We start from the raw sequence: 23,874 nt of genomic DNA, 5'->3' as shown, positions 1-23,874 counted from the left end.
GTTCAGGGCGCACGCAGGCCCAGAGCTCCGCAGCCCTGTGGCGGTACAGACCTTCTCCCCATCCCGCATCGCAGCTAGCACTTGTGAATCTCCAGCCCCTCGAGGCCAGCCTTCTGAAAGTCACCGGGGCAGGCCTGCAAGGGGAAAAGGCAGTTGTGGCTTTATGTCCCTACGTGTGTGTGGGTAGACAGCACTGCTCAAATTTAAGATGGTCAGACCATTTCAGGATCAACCTGGTCAAAATTTAAAAGACTCATTTCTAGAAATATCTGCTAAGGGCTCTATGGTCAAAACAAAACACTTTTCCCCCCCCTTAATTTGATAATTAAAAAAAATCACTTAATACTAACAGTGGCAGTCTGGCTGATGTGGAAAGCATTAAAAAAGAAAAAACAAAACAAAACAAACAAAAAAAAAAAACAGTGGCCAACAGCCTCCTTTGCTTTGAGGGTCTGGAGTGTAGGGTCCGGGGATCAGACTATAAGAACTCACCGTCTGGAACAGCGTCGGGGACAGAAAACCAGATGTGACTTTCCTGATGCCACTCTCGCCTCCCATCTTACAGAGGACATAGCCACACAGGTTAGCAGCTTGGAGAGAAATCCCAGCTATGACAAGGGCCTGCCCTCAGATAAAGCAAGGGATAACTTTCTTAAGAGTATACATTGAAATGTTTCTCCCAAACCAAGTACCAGTGGCTCTGACCTGTATCTAATAGTAACAGCCATCGCTTATTGACAGATGCTGTCACTGGACTTACCTCTTAATTGTCAACAGCCCAAGAGATTGGAACCATTATCCCATTTTACGAACACAGAGAATCTAAAGCTTTCGGTTGACACATGATCAAGCCAGAGCCCAAACTCCACTTTTAATTATACTGCTCATGGATGTTTTGTTTTCTCATTGAATGAACCAGATTGTGGCAGGGAAATAGTATACCCCAGGATTACAACTTCAGGACTTTGAGGCTGGCTTATTCCTACTTAGAGCTTCCTGTCAAAGTAGGAGGGCAGGGCTTTTTTTTACCCATATACTTTTTAAAAAGCTCTTCATAACTGCCTTATTCATAATAGCCAAAACATAGAAATAGCCAAATGTCCATCAATACATGAAAGGAGAAATAAAATATAGACCATCCGTACGATGGAGTATTATTCAGTCATAAAAAAGAACGAAGTACTGATGCATGCAAACCTTGAAGACATTATGCTAAGTGAAAAATCCAGTAACGAAAGACCACACATAAGATTCCATTTACATGAAGTATCCAGAACAGGCAAATCCATAGAGACAAAAAGTAGATTAGTGATTGCCAAGCACTGGAGGGAATTGGGGGAGATTGCAGGATGACAGCTGAGAGGTACAGAGTATCTTTTTAAGGTGATGAAAATGCTCTAAAATTGATTGTGGTGATGGCGGCTCATCTCTGTGAATATACAACAACACTGAATTGTACACTAAATGTGTGAGTTGTACACTCTGTGAATTTTATCTCCATATAAAGCTGTTAAATAACAAAACAAACCAACATCCTGCCACCGCTTGTTTTATAAGGATGTCAAAGCACTGACAAAGTCAAGGTGCGGTCTTACCAGCCACTTCAGCTTCAAGGAAAATAAGGTGCTGAAAAAGAACACGATCCAAATCATTGGGCAAATAATGAGGCCAAGCCAGAAGATTCGAGCTTCAGCTTCTGTGGCAGCGAAGTTATTTGAAGAGACCTGTTGAGGGAAAGTAATCCAGCTTTCAAAGCCAATGGAGACCTTTCCAAAGTAGCACCCTATTTTTTAAATTTATTTTACCTGTGCTTTTACTACCTGTGGGTTTCAGGGGAGCACCTGCAGCAGTAGATTTTATGTAGGACAAAATCAAATATGTGTAAAACTCACAAAGAATCCACAAAACTTTCCCCAACCACTTTTCCAGTTCTGGTGAGATCACCTTATAAGGGAGAAGACAATACCTTTCTGGCTTCAAAAATCCAGTGGCTTTTTCCATCCTCATCTATCTGGTTCCACCATCGCAGGCCAACCAGGAGTCTCCCGGTTACATTCTGGGGAAAATGGACAAAATCACTGCCAGCATCTGCGGCCCTCCAGCTGGCACTCCATGCAGGCCAGAGGTAAAGAGGTACCACCTTTTTCTTTATGAAAAAAATAAAAGATTCAAGAGAAACTTGTACCGGGAGCAGGAAGAAAAGCAGAGTTGGACTGTAGTGGTTTCTCAAAATCAGTTTTGAGGCTTCTAATTTTTAATTAAGCTTACTTTAAAAAGTGACAGACTCCCAAACTATATGTATTTATATTATATATGTTTAAAATACATGATGTATAATGTGACGTATGATATGATATGTACATTTTACCCAAAAAAATAAAAAAATAAAAAAACTAAGGCCAAATGGAGCTGTTATTCTCATTATGGCATGTATTTGCAGCAGTGACAACTGATACCAAAGGCCATTTATTAAACAAGAAGCAATGCATTTTTTCCCTCTGATTAGACAACCCTGGCTCAGTATTCTTAAGTGTGTATCAGCAGTTCACCCAAAGTATCTCTTGGTCCCAAATCTGTTGCCCTTTCTCCAGCCACATGTGTCCAGAGCATCCTCACCCGGGCACAGAGCCCACGTGTTCTGGGAGCGATGGCATCTCAAGTGTCCGGGGCCCTTACCTTAACAGACCAGAAGTCGAAGGACAGGAGGAGAAGCACAGTGACAAAGCAACTCACAAAGCTTTTGCTGAACCAGTCACAGCACACGTAGGTGACGATCGCACTCACTCGGAAAAACAGGTGGAAAAAGGTCGCCAAGGGGTGCCTAGGAAACAACCCAGAAAACCTCACTCCAGGGGCCAAAGCGACCCTCCCTGTCCTCATGCCACTGTCCAGACTTGCTGACGCCTTAGCACTAGCTCTTCCCTGGGCACCACGGCTAGAAACTCATCAGGCTGCAGCTTAGAGGAAACCACTAACAACGGTCATCATCAGTACCCAGTGATCTTTTCCCCTCTCCCTCAAAGAATCCAGTACTTTCCCCTCATTAGACTATAAATATTACTTGCCCTCTTCTGAAACAGCATCACCTTGGAAGTGAAATGTGACCAAAACCACCGCCTTGCTACCTAGCAGCAGTAAGGACCAGTTCCCCAAAGATAAAGGTTGGGTTATTCCACCAGAGACTGAGCATGTGAAGCCCATAAGGTTCCTGCTGTGCGAATGACCAGTCCAACTTGCTACAAATGCTCCACTGAGTGGCACTTGAATGCTGGGAGTCACTCTTCCGGAGGATTGCTTTGGTTCACTGTCTTTAGACATAAAGCTGCCTAGAAGGGGGCGGGCCATGGTGGCTCAGCAGGCAGAACTCTCGCCTACCATGCCAGAGACCCAGGTTCGATTTCCGGTGCCTGCCCATGCAAAGAAAAAAGAAAAAAAAACAAAAAACTGCCTTGAAGGAAGAGTGAGCCAAAGGGAGCTTTTTTTTTTTTTTAATGAGTCTGAAAACCAAAAAACTAAGGGGAAAACCATTAACGAGGGTCACTGATTTGTCTAGAACAGATAACAAATGCCTGTGAGGGTCAGGCGGGGCCCAGGAGGAGGTGGGCCAGTAGAAGATACACGAGGCTTTCTGTTTCTTTGGTATCCCAGGGAAACATCTGATAGAGCACAGGTGGAGGAAAAGACTCAACCCCTCTCAAGAAAGCAGCAGAGCCGGCCCGATGACCAGCAGCGATTAAAGCAGTACCTGAATGTCAGGGAGGCCCCAGGAGGGGAATGGCAGGCCTCCCACGCGGGAACACAACGTGTACACAGTACCAGGCTGTTCACGCAGACCCAATCCCACCACATCTCCTACTTGCCCCAGAAGCCAGCAACCCCTACTTGTAATGGGAAATTGTCTGATCAATGACGGCAATTAATTGAAATATCTTAACAAAATAGTACAGGCTGTGTTTCATACTAGCTCATGAGCTGCCAGCTTGCATCCCCTGAGTTAGAATTACAGAATATTGGGGGCTTTTCTAAAATGAGAGATGGAATGGGGTGACGGAACAGGTAGATGGCAGAAGCGTAGGAAGGAGAGACCTGCTTGTACTTCCAAAGAAGCGCTGTGGTCAGAGTGAGCGGACCCTAGGGTCCTGCAGAATTGTGGGGTTTCTGGCTCCCGAGGACACATTAGTTAAGATCCAGATGTGGAATTTATAGTGACTATTTTAGCATTTACTTCTGATGTTCTAAAAGAAGGAGAAAAGGTTGTGCCAAAACCCCAGCCTTTCAGGCACTGAACTCCCCTTGCAGCCTGGATGAAAAGCCAGCCTGGGGAGCGCATCTGCCTTTCAGGATTAGACACAATCACATAGAACTTTGAGCCCTGGAATGTTCCAGAAGATGAGTCTCTTGGGTCAATGGAAAGTTACTTTGAGTACCCTGTTTGCTGTAAACCTTACTGAGAATCTTTCAACTAACTGTCCTAATGCAATTTTGCTCCTGAAGATAAACAAATCCTGTTCCAGCGACTAAAAGTTCTTTGAGGGCAAAGACCGTGGTTTAGATACCTGTACATCCCCAGCATGCCTGGCATTTAAGAGCCTCAGTAAATATTTGTTGAATTGAACCTTGTAATCAGGTCACTTAGGATCACTGGGAACATGAGGCCTTTTTGTAGAATATAAATTTAAAAGGTGGACAAGAGAGGCGTGAGTGTGCAGTGATCTCTGCAGTGTAAAACCTGGAAGTTAATTCTGAACAAATTCTCGGTCCTCCTTCCCATTTTCTTTTTTTTTTTTTGGCTGTGGTTTTCCTGAAATAAAATGCAGAGAAATTTCCAGTTGCTGAGGGTCTTGCATAGCTGCGTTCCAGTTAACTGTTGCCTTCATGTGTACATGAAAGGTATTATTAGCATTCGAACCAGGCCCACAGCAAGTAGACTAGGATTCCTTAAGGGGCTGCCTGTAGCACTGTGTGCTTTATTCTTACTTTATGCAGTTTGCCAAGTCGTCTGGCAACCCTCCAAACCCTCATTCCATCCACACGTGGAAATGCCCAGCCTGCGCCCCCACCTAACCCTACTGCAGTCCATGGGCTCCTCCGTCCTCTCGGGCCTCCTCTGCAGCTCAGAGCACACACTCGCTGAAAATCCCAACCAACTTCTTACTACCACTGGCTTCCAGCTGTCCCCCACCAGGCACCCACCTGATAGCCCTGAGAGCACCCAGAGTAACGAATTTGGCTGGTCTTTATCCAGGCTCCTGAGGGGTAACCTTTAAAGCCTTGGAACGACTTTGTCATTCCTGGCAGCCCCCCTGGGCCACACGTGATAGTGCAGGCTAAAGCGATGATTCAAGGTGGGGCCAGCCACTCAGACCACGTGGTCTTAGCCCGAGAGAGCAAGCAGGTGATTCGGGGGTTGGAACTCTGAGCCAGTCATATCAGCCCCTGGCAGGGGAGCGGGGCTGGAGACTGCGCTCAGTCACATGGGCTTGAGTCAACTGATCATGCGATGCAATGAACCCCCCAATATAAACCCTGGACCCCGAAGCTCAGGTGAGCATTCCTGCCTGGTGATAAACACTGGGGTGCCCAGAGGGTGATGCATCCTGACTCCAGACCCAGACCTCACTCTATATGTCTCCTCTTTTGGCTCCTTATTCGTCTTCTTTTTGCTATAATAAAACCGTGATCATAGTACAGCGCTTTCCTGGGCTCTGTGAGTTGTTCTAGCAAATCAGTGAGCCTGAGGGGGTGGTGGTGGGGGAGCCAGAAGGGCCGGCGGTGTCTGAGGTGAGGCAGACCTATGCATCTCATTCCCTGTGACTCTGCCCTAGCTCCAGCTGAATGCATCAGAATTGCCTTGCAGTTAGTGTCAAGTTACTGCAGGCGAGCTTGCTTACTAGACTGCCAGGGTTCAAATCCTGGCTCCTGCCTCTGAGTAGCCCCAGACCTTTCCTCAGGTCCGTAACGGCTCAATGCCTCAGTTTCCTCTTCTGTGAAATGGGCATGCCCACAGTTGCCGCGTTGCAGGCGAAGAGGGTCCATAGGAGTGCCTGACACACATGCCAGGCTCAAAATTAGGGACAGCGGTTTCATCTTGGCCCTGGAGTCACTCGAAAAGGTCTCACCTCCAAGGCTCCAAGCTGTGAAATCCCCCACAACCACAGCTTTCTCCCTCTCGGCCCACTTTTCATCTTTGTGGGGGGGCCCCAAGACTCATGATTCCTCCACATTCTCCCAGACCCTTTTGCCATCACCGATGAGCCTTTTTCATCCTTAGCTTGAACAGGCGGCATTTTCCACTCAGTACCCAACACTCTACTCCACCCTGCCAGGCAGAAGCCAGTTAGCTCATGAGAAAAGGAGAAAAAAAGCCAACCAGATGTCGAAAGGGGGAAATGAAATTAGTTCATTAAAGTGTTGTCACGGTAGGGAGGATCTCAGTGGGCTTTTAAAAAAGTTTCTTCTATTTGTAGATTTGTTTGCACAGTTCTGTGCCCTGGTCTTCCACTCCAGAGAGAAGCCCTGTAGATTCTCAACCTGGAAAGCGCATGAAAATCACTTGGGGAGACCTTAGAGCGTGTACGGGTAGCCCTGCACACACAGATCTGGGAGATTTGGGAAAGGCCTGGGTGTGAATTTTGCAAAGGAAATCACTGTCCCGTGAAACTACAGCCATGGAGTGCATCTGGCCCATTGCCTGCTTGTTAAGTAAGGTTTGTATGGTACACAGCCATGCTCACTTCTTCACTGGCTGGCAAAGAGGAAAATATTTACAGAATGTGCTGACTCCTGCCCCAGGCAGGCACAGTTTGGGGATGAAACTTAGCTCCATTCAAAAGAAAACAAAATGGAGCCAAATATCTCCACCTGCCCTGGCCCCCCAAAATCTGCTTTCAAAGGGGTGAGGGCTGCCTGGCGGGTAGAATCGCTGGGTTGGGCTAGAAGTGAGGATGGTGGTTCCTCTGGGAGTGGGTGAGCTAAGGGTTGCTGGGAAGAACACAGGGAGCTTTCTGGGTGCTGGAAACACTCCGGCTCTAGACCCCAGTGTATGTTCCCACGTGTAAAAAGGCAGGGAAACCTATGCTCAAGATCAGGGTGCTTTACTGTATGTACCTGAGACCTCGATTTTTTTATTTTTATTTTTATTTTTATTGATACAACAATGTACAAGTACATACATTCCTAACATATGAACATCCCATGCATGGTGTACAATCAGTGGCTCACAGTATCATCACAGAGTTGTGTATTCATCACCATGACCATTTTTTAGAACATTTGCACCATTCCAGAAAAAGAAATAAAAAGAAAAAACTCATACATACCATACCCCTTGTCCCCCCTCATTGACCACTAGTATTTTCATCTATCCAATATATACATTTTTAAACTTATTAGTTCTCCCTATTATTTATTTATTTTTAATCCATATATTTTACTCATATGTTCATACTGTGAATAAAAGGAGCATCAGACACAAGGTTTTCACAACCACACAGTCACATTGTGAAAGCTAAATTATTATACAATCATCTTCAAGAAACATGGCTACTGGTGCCTCTGTCTAGACACCTCGATAAGTAAGAGGAAAATGAAGGAGTGCAGCTTCCTACAGCCACGCGCGTTCCCTTGCCCACAGCCTTCCCAAGCAGGGGTGACGTGCGAGGAAAAGGTTGATCGATCCCGTGTTCAGCAGAGCTCTGACAATATCCTGAAATGCTGCCTTTTATTTCTTCTTTTTAATTACTTGGAAAACTGCATTATTGGTTTTGTTTTTTTTAGGACCAGCTCCCACCTGACTTTCTCATCAAACATCACACTTTTAAATTTGCTCTCATCTTCCAGACACTCTGGAAGGCATTCTGCCTTTCTCTGTGGCGGAGGTTTGGGATGAAGGCAGTATCTTTCTTCTCAGTTTACTTTGCCTCTAATAGAGCCCCTGAGAGAATGTCTAGCATTTCCTCAAAATAATCCCTGGTGGGGCATGGAGAGGGGACAGCAAACGGCTGGCCGGGTACTGAGGGTGGTGGGCAAGGAGAACCCCAGACTCACTGCTCCCTGTACTTGGATGTAAATTTGAATTAAAAGGGGTACAGAAAGAAATCAGAGGCAACCTCAATTTTGCATTGAGGCAAGATTCCCTTCAGAATATACAAGCCCATGGTTTGATGTTCTGAGTTAAAAGAAAAAAGAAAATTCAGACCTAAAACTCCCCAATTGAGAGGCTGGCATGACAGCTGGATACATGCAGAAAATTCCAGAAACAGGTCCTTTTTTCTGGGCTTGCCAGTTCCTCTGTGTAGAAGGAGCTGCCCCTTTGGGGGCAAACGCACACCCTGGCCAGCTGCCCCCTGCCCGGCTCCTGCTTGATTTTCTCATCAAACATCACATTTTTAGATCCGCTCTCATCTTTCAGATACTTTGGAAGGAGTTACAAGCATGGGAGCCAGAATTTCCCAGCCCTTCACTCATGCTCCATCCTGCTAGGTTTACAGCTTGGGACAGGGCACTAAATGCTTAGAGCCTCCGTCTACTCATCTGTAAAGTGGGAGCATAACATTGACCTTGGACCGTCTGCCAAGAGATAAAATACCTACAGTTCGCGAACAGAGGACACCCTCAATGCTGGTGGCTGATGTCACTCAAGGGTTTCGCAAAAGGGTGAAAGCAAGAAAAAGTCTTGACCAGCATGCTCTTTTCAGGAGGTCCTTCGCTGGACAGATGTTTCTCCCCATTGTCTAATGGAAGTAAGGCGCTGCTCCATTCTTCAGCCCTGACACTCACTCACTCCCAGGTGGTTTTTTCCACAGACCGTGGCCGTGCCACCCTGAAGATTCTGGAAGGGAGAGAACCCCCCAGGGGGAGATGGCTCAGAGGCTGTCTGCTCATAAAGGAAGGCACGGAGGCTGCCCATCTCTCTGCACAGCTAAAGCCCCTCGTGGCTCAGTGTCCGGCCTGGGGACCTGCAGCCTCCATCCCACCTGGGAGCTCGTTAGAAAGGCAGGAGTGGGACACCCCACCCCAGAGCTCCCAAACCAGAATCTTCCTTTTAACAAGACCCCCAGGTGACTCGTAAGCAGGTGACAATGGAAAGATAAACGTGGTGCCAAAGGACAGAGCAGAAAAAGACAAGGAACCCAAGGCTGGAAAAGTAGAGATCCCAGGGAGTCCTTCAGACCCCCGCCCCAGAGCCTGTGCTAGCCCACCGTGAGTGGCACCTGACCCAGGCACAAGGTCAGCTCCATCACCCTTTGGACACTGGCTTCTTGCCTTAAAGGCCAGCCTGGGCTCCTACTCCCCCAGCAGCTGAGCCCGGGCCAGGGGCGGGCGGGGCAGGCTGGGGCGGCTGGAATGCCCGCCAAGACAGTTGATTACTAAGCGCTCAGAGTTTCAATTCAAAGGTCAGCAGAATAGAGGTCCAAGTGTGGAAGTGAATAAAAGAACAGACTTCCCTCTGGTCGCCGCTGATTTTCCCTCTTGTTTCTGTTCTTTATTTTTTTTTAAAGAGACATCTCCACTTTGGCTGTGGCGTATGCTCCGTTTGGAAATGAGAGCGGGACGAGCCCGCCTCCCCTGCGGGGGCTGCGGGAGAGCCTAGTCCGGGGGGATCCCAGGCACCCAGAGGGGTCACCAGCCAGCCCTACCCGGGGCTGCCGCCGCTCGGCTCCCCGACCAGAGGCCTTAGCTGAAGGCCCAGGGTTGTCAACAGAAATGGGGGGAGGAGAGCCTGCTTTCGCCGCTCACTTTCGGAAAGAAAGAAGGCAGCAGAGTGGGAGACAGGGAAAAGACTCCACTTCATCTGCCCAGTTTCAGATCCCGGGTCCACCATGGAGGTCCTGTGGGACCCTGGGCAAGTTACTTAACCTCTCTGGGTTTCCTCACGTGGAAGTGGGGATGACACTAATGTTCAGGGCTGCTGCACCGCACAACCCCAGGGGGCGCCTCTTCACCTCCTGCTCCGTGTCAGTCGTATTCCCTCAGGAGTCCAAAGGCCTAGTTTCTTATTATATAGTGTCCCATAAGTGCCAGCTGTTAATAATTAATAATAATAATGCATTTGTCTCGGGGAGTAAATCATTCCACTGCCTTCCCTTTGTATAAAGCAGCCCGCAGATGAATCGCCCGAGGGTGGGGGCCGGGGGTGGGGGGTGGTGCTTGTGGAAATGAAGATCCCGATGCAGGAAGCCCCAGCGCCCAAGCTCAGGCCAGGTGATGCTCGGACCACACCTGAGCAAAGGGTACAGAGAAAAGCAGCCACCCGCCTTGTGACAAATGAGTCCCAAGAAAAGAAGCACGGTACCTGGGGGTCACGTCACCAATGGGGAGACTGACTCCCCATCGAGGGGTGAGCTGAGGTGGCCTGCCCCAGGGACAGACCAAAGAAGCAGCGCTAGGCTCTGTGGGGCAATGGCCCATTGGGGGTCCACAAGGGGAGGCTGGGACGCGAAGGGTCGCAGAGAACGGGGAAGCTGTCACACACCACTGTAGTCAAGTTAAAAGACTCAGGAGACAACCTGAAGAGGCTCTCACTGGCCAAAGATGGGGCGATCTGAGTAGCAGTAAGAACGTTTTAATCTATGAGTTCTTTGGTTACCCTAAAAAAATAAAAGCCCTCATTGGTCACCTACAGAAACTGCTCAAGAACTTACATACCACGAAACTGAAAAATGAAAGGCAAGAAGCAAGCACTAATTGTGCGCCTTTGTCTACAAAGTGTACCTGGTAATAGCTAAATACTTGGTGAGGGAGAGTTTCCCTCCTAGGATATTTCCAGTCACAGATGAAGAGCGAATGATGGAGCATTGGAGCGTGACCGTGTCCCATCCCCAGTGAATTAAGGGATCTCGGCACTGAGCATACATGATGGAGCCAGCCTCCAGATGGGAGAGCACACCCCTCAGAAAATTCACACTGCTTCTCCTCCAGCCTCGAGCACTAGCGGATACTACGGGTGGAGGCAGTCGGCAAAATCCAGACTGTGAGGTCCACAGAACAACAAATAAAATGCAAAGGGGGGTGGTGCAATGGTGGCTCAGTGGCAGAATTCTTGCCTGCCATGCTGGGGAACTCCCAGTTCCTGCTCATGCAAAAAAAAAAAAAAAGCAAAGGGTTAAAAAGAAAGGAGAAAAAAGGGACATAAGAAATAGAACAAATGACTGCAGTGTATGAGCATTGTTTCTATTGCAATTCAAACAAAAATAAACTGTAGTAAAAAATTTAGGGAAAGATCAGGGAAATTTGGACATTATTGGATATGTAGTAATATTAAGGAATTCTTCCTTATTTTACGGTGAGAAGATGGTATTGCAGTTATGTTTTTTAAAATGAATTCCCATCTTTTAGAGATACATACCAAAATATTTGTTTAAAGTGATGTGATGTTTAGGGTTTACTTCATAATAAATAGAAAGAGGGGGAGGAAATAAGGGTATAAATGAAATCATATTGGTCATGAGTTGATAATTGTTGAAGCTTGGAAATGGGTATATGGGGTTCTTTATATTATTCTATTTGGTGTACGTTTGAAACTCTCCATAACAATTTTTTTCAGGTGGTCAGGGAAACAGACTACAGAAGTTCCAATTCTGCCATTTACTGTGTTACCTTGGACAAGTGACTCGACCTCTCTGGGCCAGTTTCCTTGCTTGCCAGATGGAAATAATTCTACCTGCCAAGCATCAGAGCCCAGCATAGACTGTGTGCTCTGTTGACATGTATGCATTAGTTCCTTCTTGGGGCTGGGATCCATAGTAGCTGGATGGCTGCCTCCTGGGATTGTCACCCTTGTGAAGTCTCCTCCCACAATGAACCAGGGTGGTCCATGTGACCTATAGAATACATCAAACGTGATCAAATGTCACTTGCAATATTAGGTTACAAAAGACACACATCTTCTGCCTTGCTTTCTCCCTGGGGGTGTGGTGAGGAGTGACGCCTCCATCTGACAGCCATGGGAGAGAGCCATGCTGCAAGTGGCTCCTTCCGGTCAAACCTTAAGGTGACATCTGGACTGCCACCTTGTGAAACCCTGAGCCAGGACCACCAGCTAAGCTGCTCCCAGCCTGCTGCTCTTCAGACAGTGTGAGATGAAAATGTTCTTTAAAGCTACTAAATTTGGGGTCATTTGTTATGCAGCACTAGCTAACTAATACAGGCCCCAATGGTAAAGAATTTTAACTCTGTATAACCAATGTTGTGCTTCGTCAGCTGGTTTCAAGGGGGCATGAAGGACAAGGAGAGTGGGATTCCTCTAAGAAATGATGTGAGACTATGAAAGCAGGTGCAGTCCACCTGGCTCTCTTCAACAGGAACCAAGGAGCTATTTAATTGAGAAAGAGCAAACAGCAGAGAGGGCAAGGACTGGCTTGCCAGAAGGCTGGAGTGGGAGTCAGCCATAGGAAGGCATTTAGGGCACATGGCAGCTTGGACAGAATGAAGAAGCTAAGGACCCTGTATTTCTGTTTGCTTTCACCCTTGCTCTAAACTGGGGAGCTCTTTTGGCATTGGAAGTAGAAAGTGTAATTCATTCCGTTTCCTCAACTGTAAGAGAATCCTGCATTTCCCTGCCTTTTTTTCCCCTTCCATTTTAATGTATCCTGAATCAGGATGTGTCCACTAAAGGTTGTGAATATTTACTTTAGTATTTACTTCCCTCTCCCCAAGAGCTGTAACTGAACCAGTGTACCTTAAAATGTATAGCACCTTACAAGCAAAGACAATCAGTGGTCAAGTCTAACTCACAAGCGATTTAATGGGAGAACTGAGTGAAATCATATTAATTCATTCAGCAACTACTACTGAGTGACCATGACAACCTGGCCAGAGGGAGCCCCATTTAACTGTTCGTCTTTTAGCACCGCCCTTGACATTTTGAAAAGTATTCTTGCTTTCTAGCAACAAAAGAGGTTCGAGATCCAGCCTGCCTTGGAAGCAGTTCCTTTCTAATGAGTCCTGGATTCCTCTAAGTGGAGAAGAGAATTAAAGACCATAATCTGGGAACTGGGAATGCAGGTACGATGGGGTACGGGGGGCAAAAACATGCCATGTCTGGGCCACTTTTATTAGTGACAGAGCTCAAAAAAAAAAAAAAAGTGCTTTTAAGACACATCACTTTGGCAGTATTTTAGCCAAAAATCATAACCTGGATCTAATCATCAGTCTGGCTCAGGTTAAGGTACATTTCTCCAAGTCACTGACCTCTACTCTTCCAAAGTTCCATGTCCTGAAAGATAAAGAAAGGCTGAGAACTGTTCCAGGTTAAAGGAGACGAAAGAGCTCCAGCAACTGAATGCAATGGGCAATCCTGGACTAAATCTCAGACTGGGGATCCGTGGGTGGGGTTCCTATAAAGGACATTGGGATATGAAGTGTAAGTTAGATAAACGTCCTCATTCCAACCCAAACTGAACTCTGGCTTACATAAGAGAATGTCCTCAGAAGTTCACATTGAAGCATTTAGGGCAAAGGAACATGGTGTGTGCAATATACTACCACACGTTTCAGAAATCAAATACATAGACACACAAAATGCAGAGAGAGAAAGCAAAAGCAGCCGCCTGTTAACAACTGATGAATCGTGGCAAAAGGTTCACATCAGTTCTTTGTGCTATTCTTAACATTTTATTTTAAGGTCATGAATTCAAATTTTATTTCCAGTTTAACACATTTTATTGCTATATTTTATCATTCTTTGGCCGGGGGTCTCGTCAACCACTAAAATGTCTCATCACACTGCAAGTGCTAAGTTTTGTGACTGCTGTCTGTACATATTTTTGTCTGCTGGTTAATTTGGTGTACTCAAAGTGATCACGCATGCCAAATTTAAACTGTCACTTAAATTGTCCGAGGACATTTAATTAACTTTGTAATCAACCAATAAATGTTTCTTCATTGATTTTTCAAGATCGTTTAAGAACAATATACATTTAATAATTGCGCTTAAAGCAACCACAACAAATACTTCATGAGCACCGTCCTGGGTTGAATTATGTACCCCAGAAAAGACATGTTCTTCAGCTTGGCCCATCCCTGTGGGGTGAACCCACTGTCAATAGGACCCTTTGAAGATGTTATTTTTAGTTAAGGGATGGCCCAGCGGAATGAGGACTGAATCCTATTATTAGAGCTTTACAAAGAGAAAGCTGGGGGGAGAAGCAGGAGTCCCGGAAGCCAATGCATCTGGGAAGAGAAGGGAGGGGACACAGCCGTGCACACTGGGGGGGCTGGCAGCCAGCCCCAGAGGGCCCCCGGCTTGGGGGCGAAAGCATCACCTCGCTGACACCTCGATTTTAGACTTCTCCTGGCGGCAAGACTGTCAGCCAATAAATTCCCATTAAGTCAACCTGGGTACTGTATTTGTTTTAGCAAGTGGGGAACTAAGACAAGTGCCCAGCATTTTCCGGGCACCGAGCTAGAGCCCGGTAAACAGCCACAGACAAAAGGGACCGAGTCACGGACATTCACAGTCACTAGTTGATTCCTTTGGCGAAAACCAAAGGAATCAACAGCTGCTGCGGCCAGGACCCTGGCCAGGCAGAATGTACAGTGGAGAATGAGGGCCCTGCCCGCTGACCCTGCTGTCCGAGGCGCCGACTCTTTAGTAGCAGGGGTTGTCCCAGGGGAGGGATCCAAACTGGGAGCAGGTGGGACATTCACCAGGCCTGGGGCGGGGTCGGAGCTGTGGGACCCGCGAGAAACGACACCCAGCTCAAACTAGAGAACGCTTCTCAGTGGCAAAGCGGATGAAGATTTAAAGGACACAGGGTTTCCTCTGAGGGGACCTGAAAATGCTCGGATTAAATAGCAGTGACGGTTGCACAATCTCGTGAATATACCAAAAACCTTGCTTGCTTTGAAAGAAGAATTTTCTGGTATGTGAATTATAGCTCAGTTGAAGAGTAAATTAAGTTTTTTTTTTAAAGACCTAAAGGGCAAATGTAGGCAGAAGAGACAGCAGTGTACACAAAAGCCAGGGGTGCATGGGACTGGGGGGGCGTGAGCATCAGTGGCCTTGGACCTCTGCACAAACTGCCTGAGCCCGAGGCAGAAGTGTTAAAAGGCCCGCTGTACCTTGTATTGGCCAGGGTTCTCTAGAGAAACAGAACCAACAGGAGATTTCTGCAAATATGAGATTTTATAAAGGTGTCACATGCTACGGTGGGGATGCACGAGTCCAAATTCCATAGGGCAGGCTGTGAGCTGGCAACTCGGAGGAAGGTCACTGATGAAGGTGGTCTCCAGGAGAGGCTGTCTGGCTGAAGAAAAAGCAAAAGTTCTCTCTTTCCCCTTAAAAGTTCTTCAACTGACTGGAATAAATCCAACTAATTAAATTCTCTCATTGTGGAAGACACTCCCTTAGTCGATCATAGGTGTAATCAGCCATGGATGGAATCCATTGAGTGATGACTTAATAAACTAAGCTTCTGGTTTATTAACTAGCCATGAAATGTCCCTGCAGTAGGTTAGGCCAGTGCTTGCCCGACCAGACAAATGGGCACCATCACCTGGCCAAGTTGACACCTGAAACCAACCATCACACACCTTGTGGTGGCTTCCAAAAGTTTGAGGAGAAAACCACAACATCAGAGAACAAATCCAGCCCAAGGCCTCCTGCAAACCTGGCCCCACTGGAAAGTGATGAAAATGCTACTACTGGAATATTTTTCTTCTCTGGCCAGTGGGGAGAGGTAGGTGGTTTGTAGGCTCATGTGCCTATAAGGGCTGGGCAGACAAGTTCACAGGTCAGATGGCCAGTGAGGGCAAGGGCTCAGAGGCACCCCCAACCTCACCCTGAAGAGGCCGGCACCACACCCCATCTCCAGCCCATCCTTCCAGCTCTAATGGCTTTTCAAAAGAAGCCAGCAGTCCTGACTTTAAATGCGATGTTTCCTAATTTTTAAATTTAAGTTCAAATCCATTCAGAAGACCACTCCAGCCTAAGGGAGCATGCCTGTGGTTCGGATTAGCCTGCAGGCTGTCCACCTGCAATTTCTGTTCTAAAGTATCTGGAAATCCAGGACAGAGATACATGTGTATTTCACACAGACAGGAAGGAGAGGCGCCATTCACGTGGTCTTTGGCGGATTCTGGGTCAACCCGGACGCCCTACTCCTTTCATGAGCCATCAGCCATGGAGCAAGGCTGAGGGCCTGCACACAGGGTATTCCTTAGGACTCAAGACGGGCCACCCCAGAGGCTTCCCCTTGGATTGAGTTGATCTCTACTAAGGAAATGTCATCGGCATCTCTTGCAAGAATACATGACAAAGCCATGATCTATCAATAGATCAACTCCCAACCCCACTGCGGTGATGACGAACACATGCACGTAAGCACGCGCACCCATTTTAACCAGCATGTGCATTCCCCTACTTATTCAGAAATGGACAACCTAGAAAAATACACCAATTCCCTTGTGACACATCAGAATCACACTGCAGGGAGCTTCTCCCACCCATCTCAATACCTGATGAGTAGGATGGAACCCAAGACCTGACGATTTGGCTCTTTGTTGGCATTCCCCTGGGGACGCTGATGAAGCTGACTCCACCACCTGGATCCGGGACCCTGACTGCAACTATCTCTCTCATCCCAGAAATAAGAGACACACAGGAGGGCGTGGGGGGCAGAATTTGGACAAAGGTCAATTCGAGCCAAGGTTCCATAGGCCCCTAGAGGTCAGCCAGTCCAGGCCACCAGCATCTGCCATACTGGTCCCTTCATCGCCAACTCCATCTCCCCATCCTGCACTCCAGCCACCCCGGCCCCTTTGTGACAATCCCTAGAATATACTTCCCACCTCAGGACTGTTGCACTTGCTGTACCTCTGCCTGGGAATCTCCTACCTGTGTCCCCTGGTTGGCTCCCTCTCCTCATTCAGGTCTCAGCTCAAAAGACACCTCCTCAGAGATGGCTTCTCTGGCCTCCTCCCTCACCTGACCCTGGGCCCCTTCTGTCAAATGCCATCTCAGATCATGGGGGTCGCAGTTTAGCAGAAATCTCTTTTCAGTGATTTATTGTCGGCACAGCTTGTGCAATCAATTTCGTGTTAACAAGAAACATAAATAAGGGGAAGTTAAGTTGTTGTATATTTAAGGAGTTAATTTCAAAATATGTAATGTCGTGCCCTAAATCAAAGAGAACTGAAATTTGTCTGGTTCCCTGATTCTGTGGGTTATCTTCCTTGGTAATCATGGACCTTCCTTAAAATTAAACAATCAGCTCGTGGTGGGACCTGCTTTGCTGTCACATTTCCATATTTTAAAAATAGATTTTAGAGTGTGGAGGGGAGTGGGCAGCAACATGCCCTGTTTTCCAAAAGCACAGGGGACAGGGGGTCTGGGCAAGAGGCCCTGCCTTACCAAGGAGAACAGACCTCCTGGAGAAACAAACAAAATCCTTCTTTGCCTTAGTGTGTTGGAGCATGACTTGTGTGTGTGTGTGTGTGTGTGTGTCTGTGTAGCAATTGGAGATGTGCTTGTTTCCCAGAATGACGGGCAGCCCCCAAGCCACTGCCTGTACACCTGCCCCTTCCCCCTCCTTGCTTCCCAGTCCGCCAGCTTCCCTTGTGCCAATGTTGTCACACTGATGCTGTGACTGCTTTAAGCTCCCCCAAATGCAAATTTAATTTACCCAAACCAAATCCCAATGAGAAAAAGAGAGAGAGATCTAAATCATGGTTTCCCAAGCAGAGGCAGTTTTGTCCCCCCGCGGTCATTTGGCGTGTCTGGAAACATTTTTGGTTGTCACAGCCGGGTGCAAGGGAGATGCTAGCTCTAGTGGCCAGCAATGCCACTAAACATCCTACAACCTCCAGAGAACTACCCAGCCCAGAATATCATGGTGCCAAGGTTGAGAAGGACTCTGCTAAATAGTTGGGGCAATTCTGCACTCTTGTTTACCCAGGGAAAACACAGAGGATACCCCAAAGTAAGCCTAAGGGGGAAGCTGGGAGTCCACGGCGGCTTAGCATACACGGCTCTCACTGTGCCAGCATCAGCCCCCGCCCCACCCCACCCCAGCCCCAAGCATAGCCTAATGTAAGATGCAGACTCTATACTCAGATTCTAAAGGTTCAAATCCCCACCCTGCAACTTAATAGCTAGGTACTGCTGGGCAAGTTACTCAGTCCTCTTTGCCTAAGTTTCTTCAGCCTAGAAACAGATAAAATAATCTCATCAACCTCCTAGGTTTGTAATATAGATTACATGAATTATTATACATAAAACACTTTGAATCGTGCCTGCATATAAGTGTTGGCTAACTATATGCTATTATTATTTTTCATCCAATATAACTTCTCCCAAAAGACAGCCACCATTTCATCTGGCGCTTATTTTAAGGAACAACTTGCATTGTTTGTACCCAACATAGGAGGAGAGCTGACTTTGTGGGAAACTTTTTGAAAGACAAAACATCGCTCTACTTGATGCACAGGAGTTTTTGTTACATGTGATCTGTGTCTTCAGACCTGGCCCCACTAACAAGCAACTCCTGCAGCGTCTGCGACCAGGGGGCAGAGTTCTTCCCAATTTGACATCCACTGGGCTGAACAAGAAGCAACCACGATTTGCCTGTTGTGCTGGCTGGAGAGAGAGGCCACATCTGAGCAACAAGAAGCAACCACAAAATGCTGACCAAGCCACATAAACAAACCAGCTCTGACCAAATCAGATCCAAGAAATCCAGCCTGGGCACAAGGAGACCATCCTGCTTTGGATGGGAAGCCATCAGAATCCACGATGTTGGGGCCAAAAGAATTTTGTGAAGACAGTGCCTTGAAAGCATAAACATAACTTTCCATATAGGGACAGTTTTGAACTCCAGAGAGAACCCCCAGTGGGACGTCCTGTTCCAACCAAGGACATGCCTCCACTCCAGCCTGGCCCATGGGGACAGGGTATAGCAGTCACATTTACAGTCAGAATATTAGGCGCCATTTATGAGGCCTATACAAGATGCCAGGGACCCTCTCAGGATCGTCGTGTACATTTGTCATCTTGTTTAGTCCTCTTTCCACAACCCTGTGATGGAGCCAACATCATCCCCATTTTACAGATGAGAAAACTGAGATTCCGAGAGGTGCCAAGATTTGTTCAGGGTCTCCCTGGGAATGATCTGGGTCTCCCATGGCACCATAAATTTCATGGGGCCTATTGTGCCTGCCTGGATGAGCAAGGACCTGCCCCTGGGTTGGAGCAGCTGTGAGTGGGCCAGCAGCGAACAGAATCGTAATGCCGACTGGTGAGAAATAGAAGCTGCAGCTTCTAGGCTTCCGGGTGAACAACGGTGCTTTGGCTCTCACCCCTGGCAGCTGACCACAACCTGCGTGCGGGTGATGGAGCAAAAGGGGCTCAGTGGGATGGAGATGCTGTGTCCCTGCTCCCACTTCTGCCTCGTATCCTTCTTCTATGGAGTTAAGTACATGCAGTTTTATACAAAAGCCTATTTGTGTCTTGAACCCATCACTGCACTGTGAGGGGTGCAATTACACGGCTGGAAAAGGGAACAACTGAGAGCCAAACCTAGGCTATCTGACCTGAAGTCCAGGCTCTTCCTTTTCCCAAAGATGCTAGGAACTCACACCACCTGCTAAAAGGTGGTCTCCAGCTCAGCATGACTAGAATTGCTATGCAGCCCAGAAATTCCACTCTTAGCTACGTGCCCAGGAGAAATAAAAGCATGTTCACACACAAACTTTTACATGAATGCTCACAGCAGCATTATTATCAGTAGTCAAAAAAGCAGAAACTGGGCGGGCCGCGGTGGCTCAGCGGGCAAAGTGCTTGCCTGCTATGCCGGAGGACCTCGGTTCGATTCCCGGCCCCAGCCCATGTAACAAAAGCGGAGAAACAAAATACAATAAAAAAAAAACAAGAAAATGTTTAAAGATGTTTCCCTTTCTTCCTTCCTTCCTTCTATCCTTCCTTCCTTCTCTCTGTCTTTCCTTTAAAAAAAAAAAAAAAAAAAAAAGCAGAAACAACTCAAATGTCTGTCAGTGGGAACAAAATGCAGTATATAGCCACAATGGAATATGATGCGACCTTAAAAAGGATCAGAGTTCCAGTTCATACCAACACATGGATGAATCTTGGAGACATCATGCCGAGCGAAAGAAGCCGGACACAAAGGGACACACGTTGTATGATCCCATTTATATGAAATGTCCAGAGTAGGCAAATCTAGAGACAGAAAGGAGATTCGGGGTTGCCAGGGGCTGTGGGAAGGAAGAATGGGGGTGACTGCTAATGGGTACAGGGTTCCTTTTGTGGTGTTAAAATGTTCTAGAATTAGACAGCAGTGATGGTTGCACAACTCTGTGAATGCTCTAAGAACCACTGAGTTGTACCCTTGAAGAAGGAGAACTGTATGGTATGCGCATTACATCTCAAACCCCACGCCCCAGGGATGATATTCCCTCTCCCTGTCCAGGGTGTGCTGGAATCACATCCCTTGTTGATCCTGCGAGGTGCCCTCTCCTTGGGGCCCTGCCATGGCCAAGCCTGCACGTTGCCGGCCCAACACTGGGGACAAGAAGGGCAGGAGCCACATCCCTATCGCCATGGCTCAGCCCAGCACCTGGCACCCAGCAGATGTTGGATAAATACTTACTGAACAAACACATTTCATAGCAACTGCACAGCAAGGCCAGGCTGGGACAATTATCCCCATTTTACAGATGGGTCAGCAGGGGCTCAGCAAGGCAAGGCGATCTGTCCAAAGTCACAGCAGTGAAAAAAGAACTGCCCCCATTATCCCAGATTCCTGTTACAGGGCTCCCTTCATGATATCTTCTCCCTTCAAAGTCACCTTGGAATCCACTTCAAGAAGCTTAACAATTAACCCCTCGCACCCTAAACTAGTGGCTCTTACTTTTTTGGGGTCATGGACTCATTTGCTAATCCAATTAAAACCTGAATGACAGGGGTGCACAGGGGGCTCAGTCGTAAATGCTCGCCTGCCATGTGAAGAGGTCCAGGTCTGATTTCCAGCCCATGTACCATCCCCTCAAAATTTTTTTTTAAAACACCCCCTAGAACCCATCCACAGACCCTGGTAAAGAACTCCCTTTCCACCCCTGCTCTCTGAGTGAGCTCATTTAGTCTCAGGATTTCAGAGACATCTCTACATTCTTGAGCATCAGAAATAACCAGAAGTGCTATTTTAAATCACAGTCCCAGGCTCACCCCCTGAGAATCCGGCTGAGTAGGTCCAGGGCTGGGCCCAGGAATATGCATTAGGCACACCAGAGAGTGCCGGGTGGGTGGGGCCTCCCAGAACTCTGAAGGCAGCCCAGATGATTCCATGAGCTCCTGGTCACTGGTCCCGGTTGCCCACCAAACCTGACCATTAGAACGCTCCACCATCACGCAACAAGGACCATCCTGGACTCCAACGTCTCTCCCCTGTCAGCGCTCCTTCGGCTAGGTCACCCAGGGTGAAGGCTGGGTGTCACCTTTGACTCTCCCTGTCCCCATCCTACACCCTATCCACCACCAAAGCTGGCTGATTCTGTTCTCCAGGTGCCCGGGACCCGTCCACTTCTCTGCATCACCACTGCCCCTGCCCTTGTCCAAGCACCCAGCGTCTGCTCCCTGTCCCACTCTTGCCCCTACAGTCCACTTTGCACCCTGCAGTTCTGATCACGTCCCTTTCACTGCCCTGTGCAAAACCTTCAGTGGTGACCCACTGCCCTGAAAAATGAAGCCCAAGCTCTAGCATTGCATTGTCCAATGCAACAGCTGCTTACATTTAAGTTACTTAAAATTAAACAAAATTGTGTTTTGGTTGCTCGGACACATGAGCCGTATTTCAGGTGCTCAGTAGCCCCACGTGACTAAAGGTTGCCATATTGGACAGCACAGATACAGTACATTTCCACCCCTGCAGAAAGTTCTAGTGCACAGTGCAGTCCCAAAACCTGGCTTTAAGCCCTGTGGGGTCTGGCCATCCCCTGCTCAGGCCACTCCGCAGCATCCTTGATCTTGAGCTTCACTGAACCATTGTCAACTCCCTAAACTCAAGACCTCACCTCCAGGCCTTTTCCCACCTGTTCTCTGGCTTACTAACTCTCACCCATCCTTCAGGTCTCAGCTTAGCTGTCACTTCCTCAGGGAGTCTCCCGTGACCAGGGCAGGTGTCTATCCTCTGCCCGTCACACAGCATCAGTTTGTAGCAGCTGCTGATATACTTGCCGCCCCTCCCCCCCACATACACCAGTGGTCCTCAACCCTGGGCAGTTTCACCATTCAAGGGGCTACTGAGCAACATCTGGAGACATTTTTGGTTGTCACAGTTGCAGGAGATGGTGCAACTGACATCCCGTGGGTAGAGGCCAGAGATGCTGCTAAATGCCCTACAATGCATAAGATAACATCCCCAAAGCAAAGAATTTTCTAGCCCCAAATGTCAAGTGTAGAGGTTGAGCGACCCTGCTCTAGACTGGGCAACTCCAAAGAGCTGAGACTGTGTCCTGCATGCTGACTGTCCCCAGCCACCAGCCACAAGGTAGGTCTTCCAGAGATACTCAGTTCAGATTTGGTGAACAAATAAATGCGCTGAGGTGCTCTATAAGATTCTTTACCCCGGATTCCAGTTCTCATCCAGTGCCTTTCCTTAAAGACAAGCTTTGGTCATTTTCAGTCTAGAGTTTATTGTAAGGAATTAAAAGGGATGGTAATTAGGCCATCAGAGGCTGAGAGGAGAGCTGCTGCAGTACTGGGGGAGCTGGTGCGGCAGGGCCCTACGACATCGGCAACCGCATTCAAGGGTCATTCCTCCCGCCTTGGTCCTGCCGCCTTCTGGGATGCTGAGCCTCAGGTAGGCAGAAGACTGACCCCAGGACACTATGTTTGTCTGTCTGGAGCTGAAGCAGGGTTTAAAGTAGGTGTTCCAGCCTCTGTCCACTTCTCCAACCCCTGCAGATCCCTCCCCCCGCCCAACAGCTTTTGAGCCTTTGCACTTGCAGTTCTTCTGTGTGGAACACTCTCCCCCCAGAGTCTCCCATGGCTGGCTGCTTCTCCATCACTCAGGTCTCAGCTCAAACATCACCTCCTCTGAGAGGCCCTCTTTGGCTACCCTGACGCAAGTGGCCTTCCCCAGTGACTTTCTGTCATCACCCTGTTCATTTCCTTCCCAGCCTTTCTCACACTCCGTAGTTAAATTGTTAATGTCTTTGTTTGCCAGTCCCATGTCAGTCTCCCCAGCAATCTGTGGGTTTCAGGAGGGCAGAGACCTTGTCCGAACTGCTCACCTTGCCGTGTCCCCAGACCCACATCTGGCACAGAATAGCTACTCAATATATTTGGAATGAATGAATGGATGGACAGACGGACCCAAAAGCTTGGGTTCAAAGTACCTGATCTTGGCCTCCCTAAAGGCCAGCTCCTCTTCGTTGCCAAAGTCCAGGGACACATCCTCCGTATCGTCCACCAGGGCCTGGGGGAGGAAGGACACCAAAGGCAGGTGGCAGGACAGCCGCTGCACACCTCACCCCCCCCCCCCCCCCCCCCACTCCGGGGAACAGGGCTCAGCGGCCCCGTTGAGCTGGCGAGGCCCCTCCCCTTCTGCTGAGATCCCAGGCTGTCTCCACCCTCCCGTCCAGTCCCAGCGGGTCTTCGGTGGGGTCCCACGTGGGGTCCAGCCCCGCTGCAGGCCTCAGGGGTCGACGCATCCTCCATCCTCCCGGTTCTCCCAGCTGTCCCTCAGGCTCCTCGGCTCCTCCCCTCCCTGCTCCACCCTCCCAGCCCAGCATCCCGCAGCCCTACCTGCTTCATCCTCCCCGGAGCCCAGCTGGAACCCCGACCCCGGGCTCGGGCTCGGGCTCCCGGTCTCTGAGCAGAAGGGCTGGGAACCCGCGCCCCGCGGTGCCGACTCCGCGCAG

General features: G+C 48.3%; 1 protein-coding gene across 1 annotated transcript in view; it reads right to left on the bottom strand.

Moving 5' to 3' along the window:
• The window catches only part of TVP23A (trans-golgi network vesicle protein 23 homolog A), a 25,457-nt gene extending 1,583 nt beyond the window's left edge, over positions 1–23,874 (bottom strand). Inside the window, exons 1-7 of the mRNA XM_077141827.1 lie at positions 23,759–23,874; positions 23,350–23,429; positions 2,677–2,821; positions 1,967–2,056; positions 1,596–1,724; positions 493–621; positions 52–134 (exon numbers count right to left, since the gene is read on the bottom strand). Coding sequence (XP_076997942.1) covers positions 75–134; positions 493–621; positions 1,596–1,724; positions 1,967–2,056; positions 2,677–2,821; positions 23,350–23,429; positions 23,759–23,767 — 642 coding nt within the window. The 5' untranslated portion in view covers positions 23,768–23,874 and the 3' untranslated portion in view covers positions 52–74. The remainder of the gene's footprint in view (positions 1–51; positions 135–492; positions 622–1,595; positions 1,725–1,966; positions 2,057–2,676; positions 2,822–23,349; positions 23,430–23,758) is intronic.

The sequence above is a fragment of the Tamandua tetradactyla genome, chromosome 23, assembly GCF_023851605.1.
Source record: "Tamandua tetradactyla isolate mTamTet1 chromosome 23, mTamTet1.pri, whole genome shotgun sequence".
Taxonomy (NCBI): domain Eukaryota; kingdom Metazoa; phylum Chordata; class Mammalia; order Pilosa; family Myrmecophagidae; genus Tamandua; species Tamandua tetradactyla.
The sequence above is the reverse complement of the archived record's forward strand: the minus strand, read 5'-3'. Positions and strand labels throughout refer to the sequence as shown.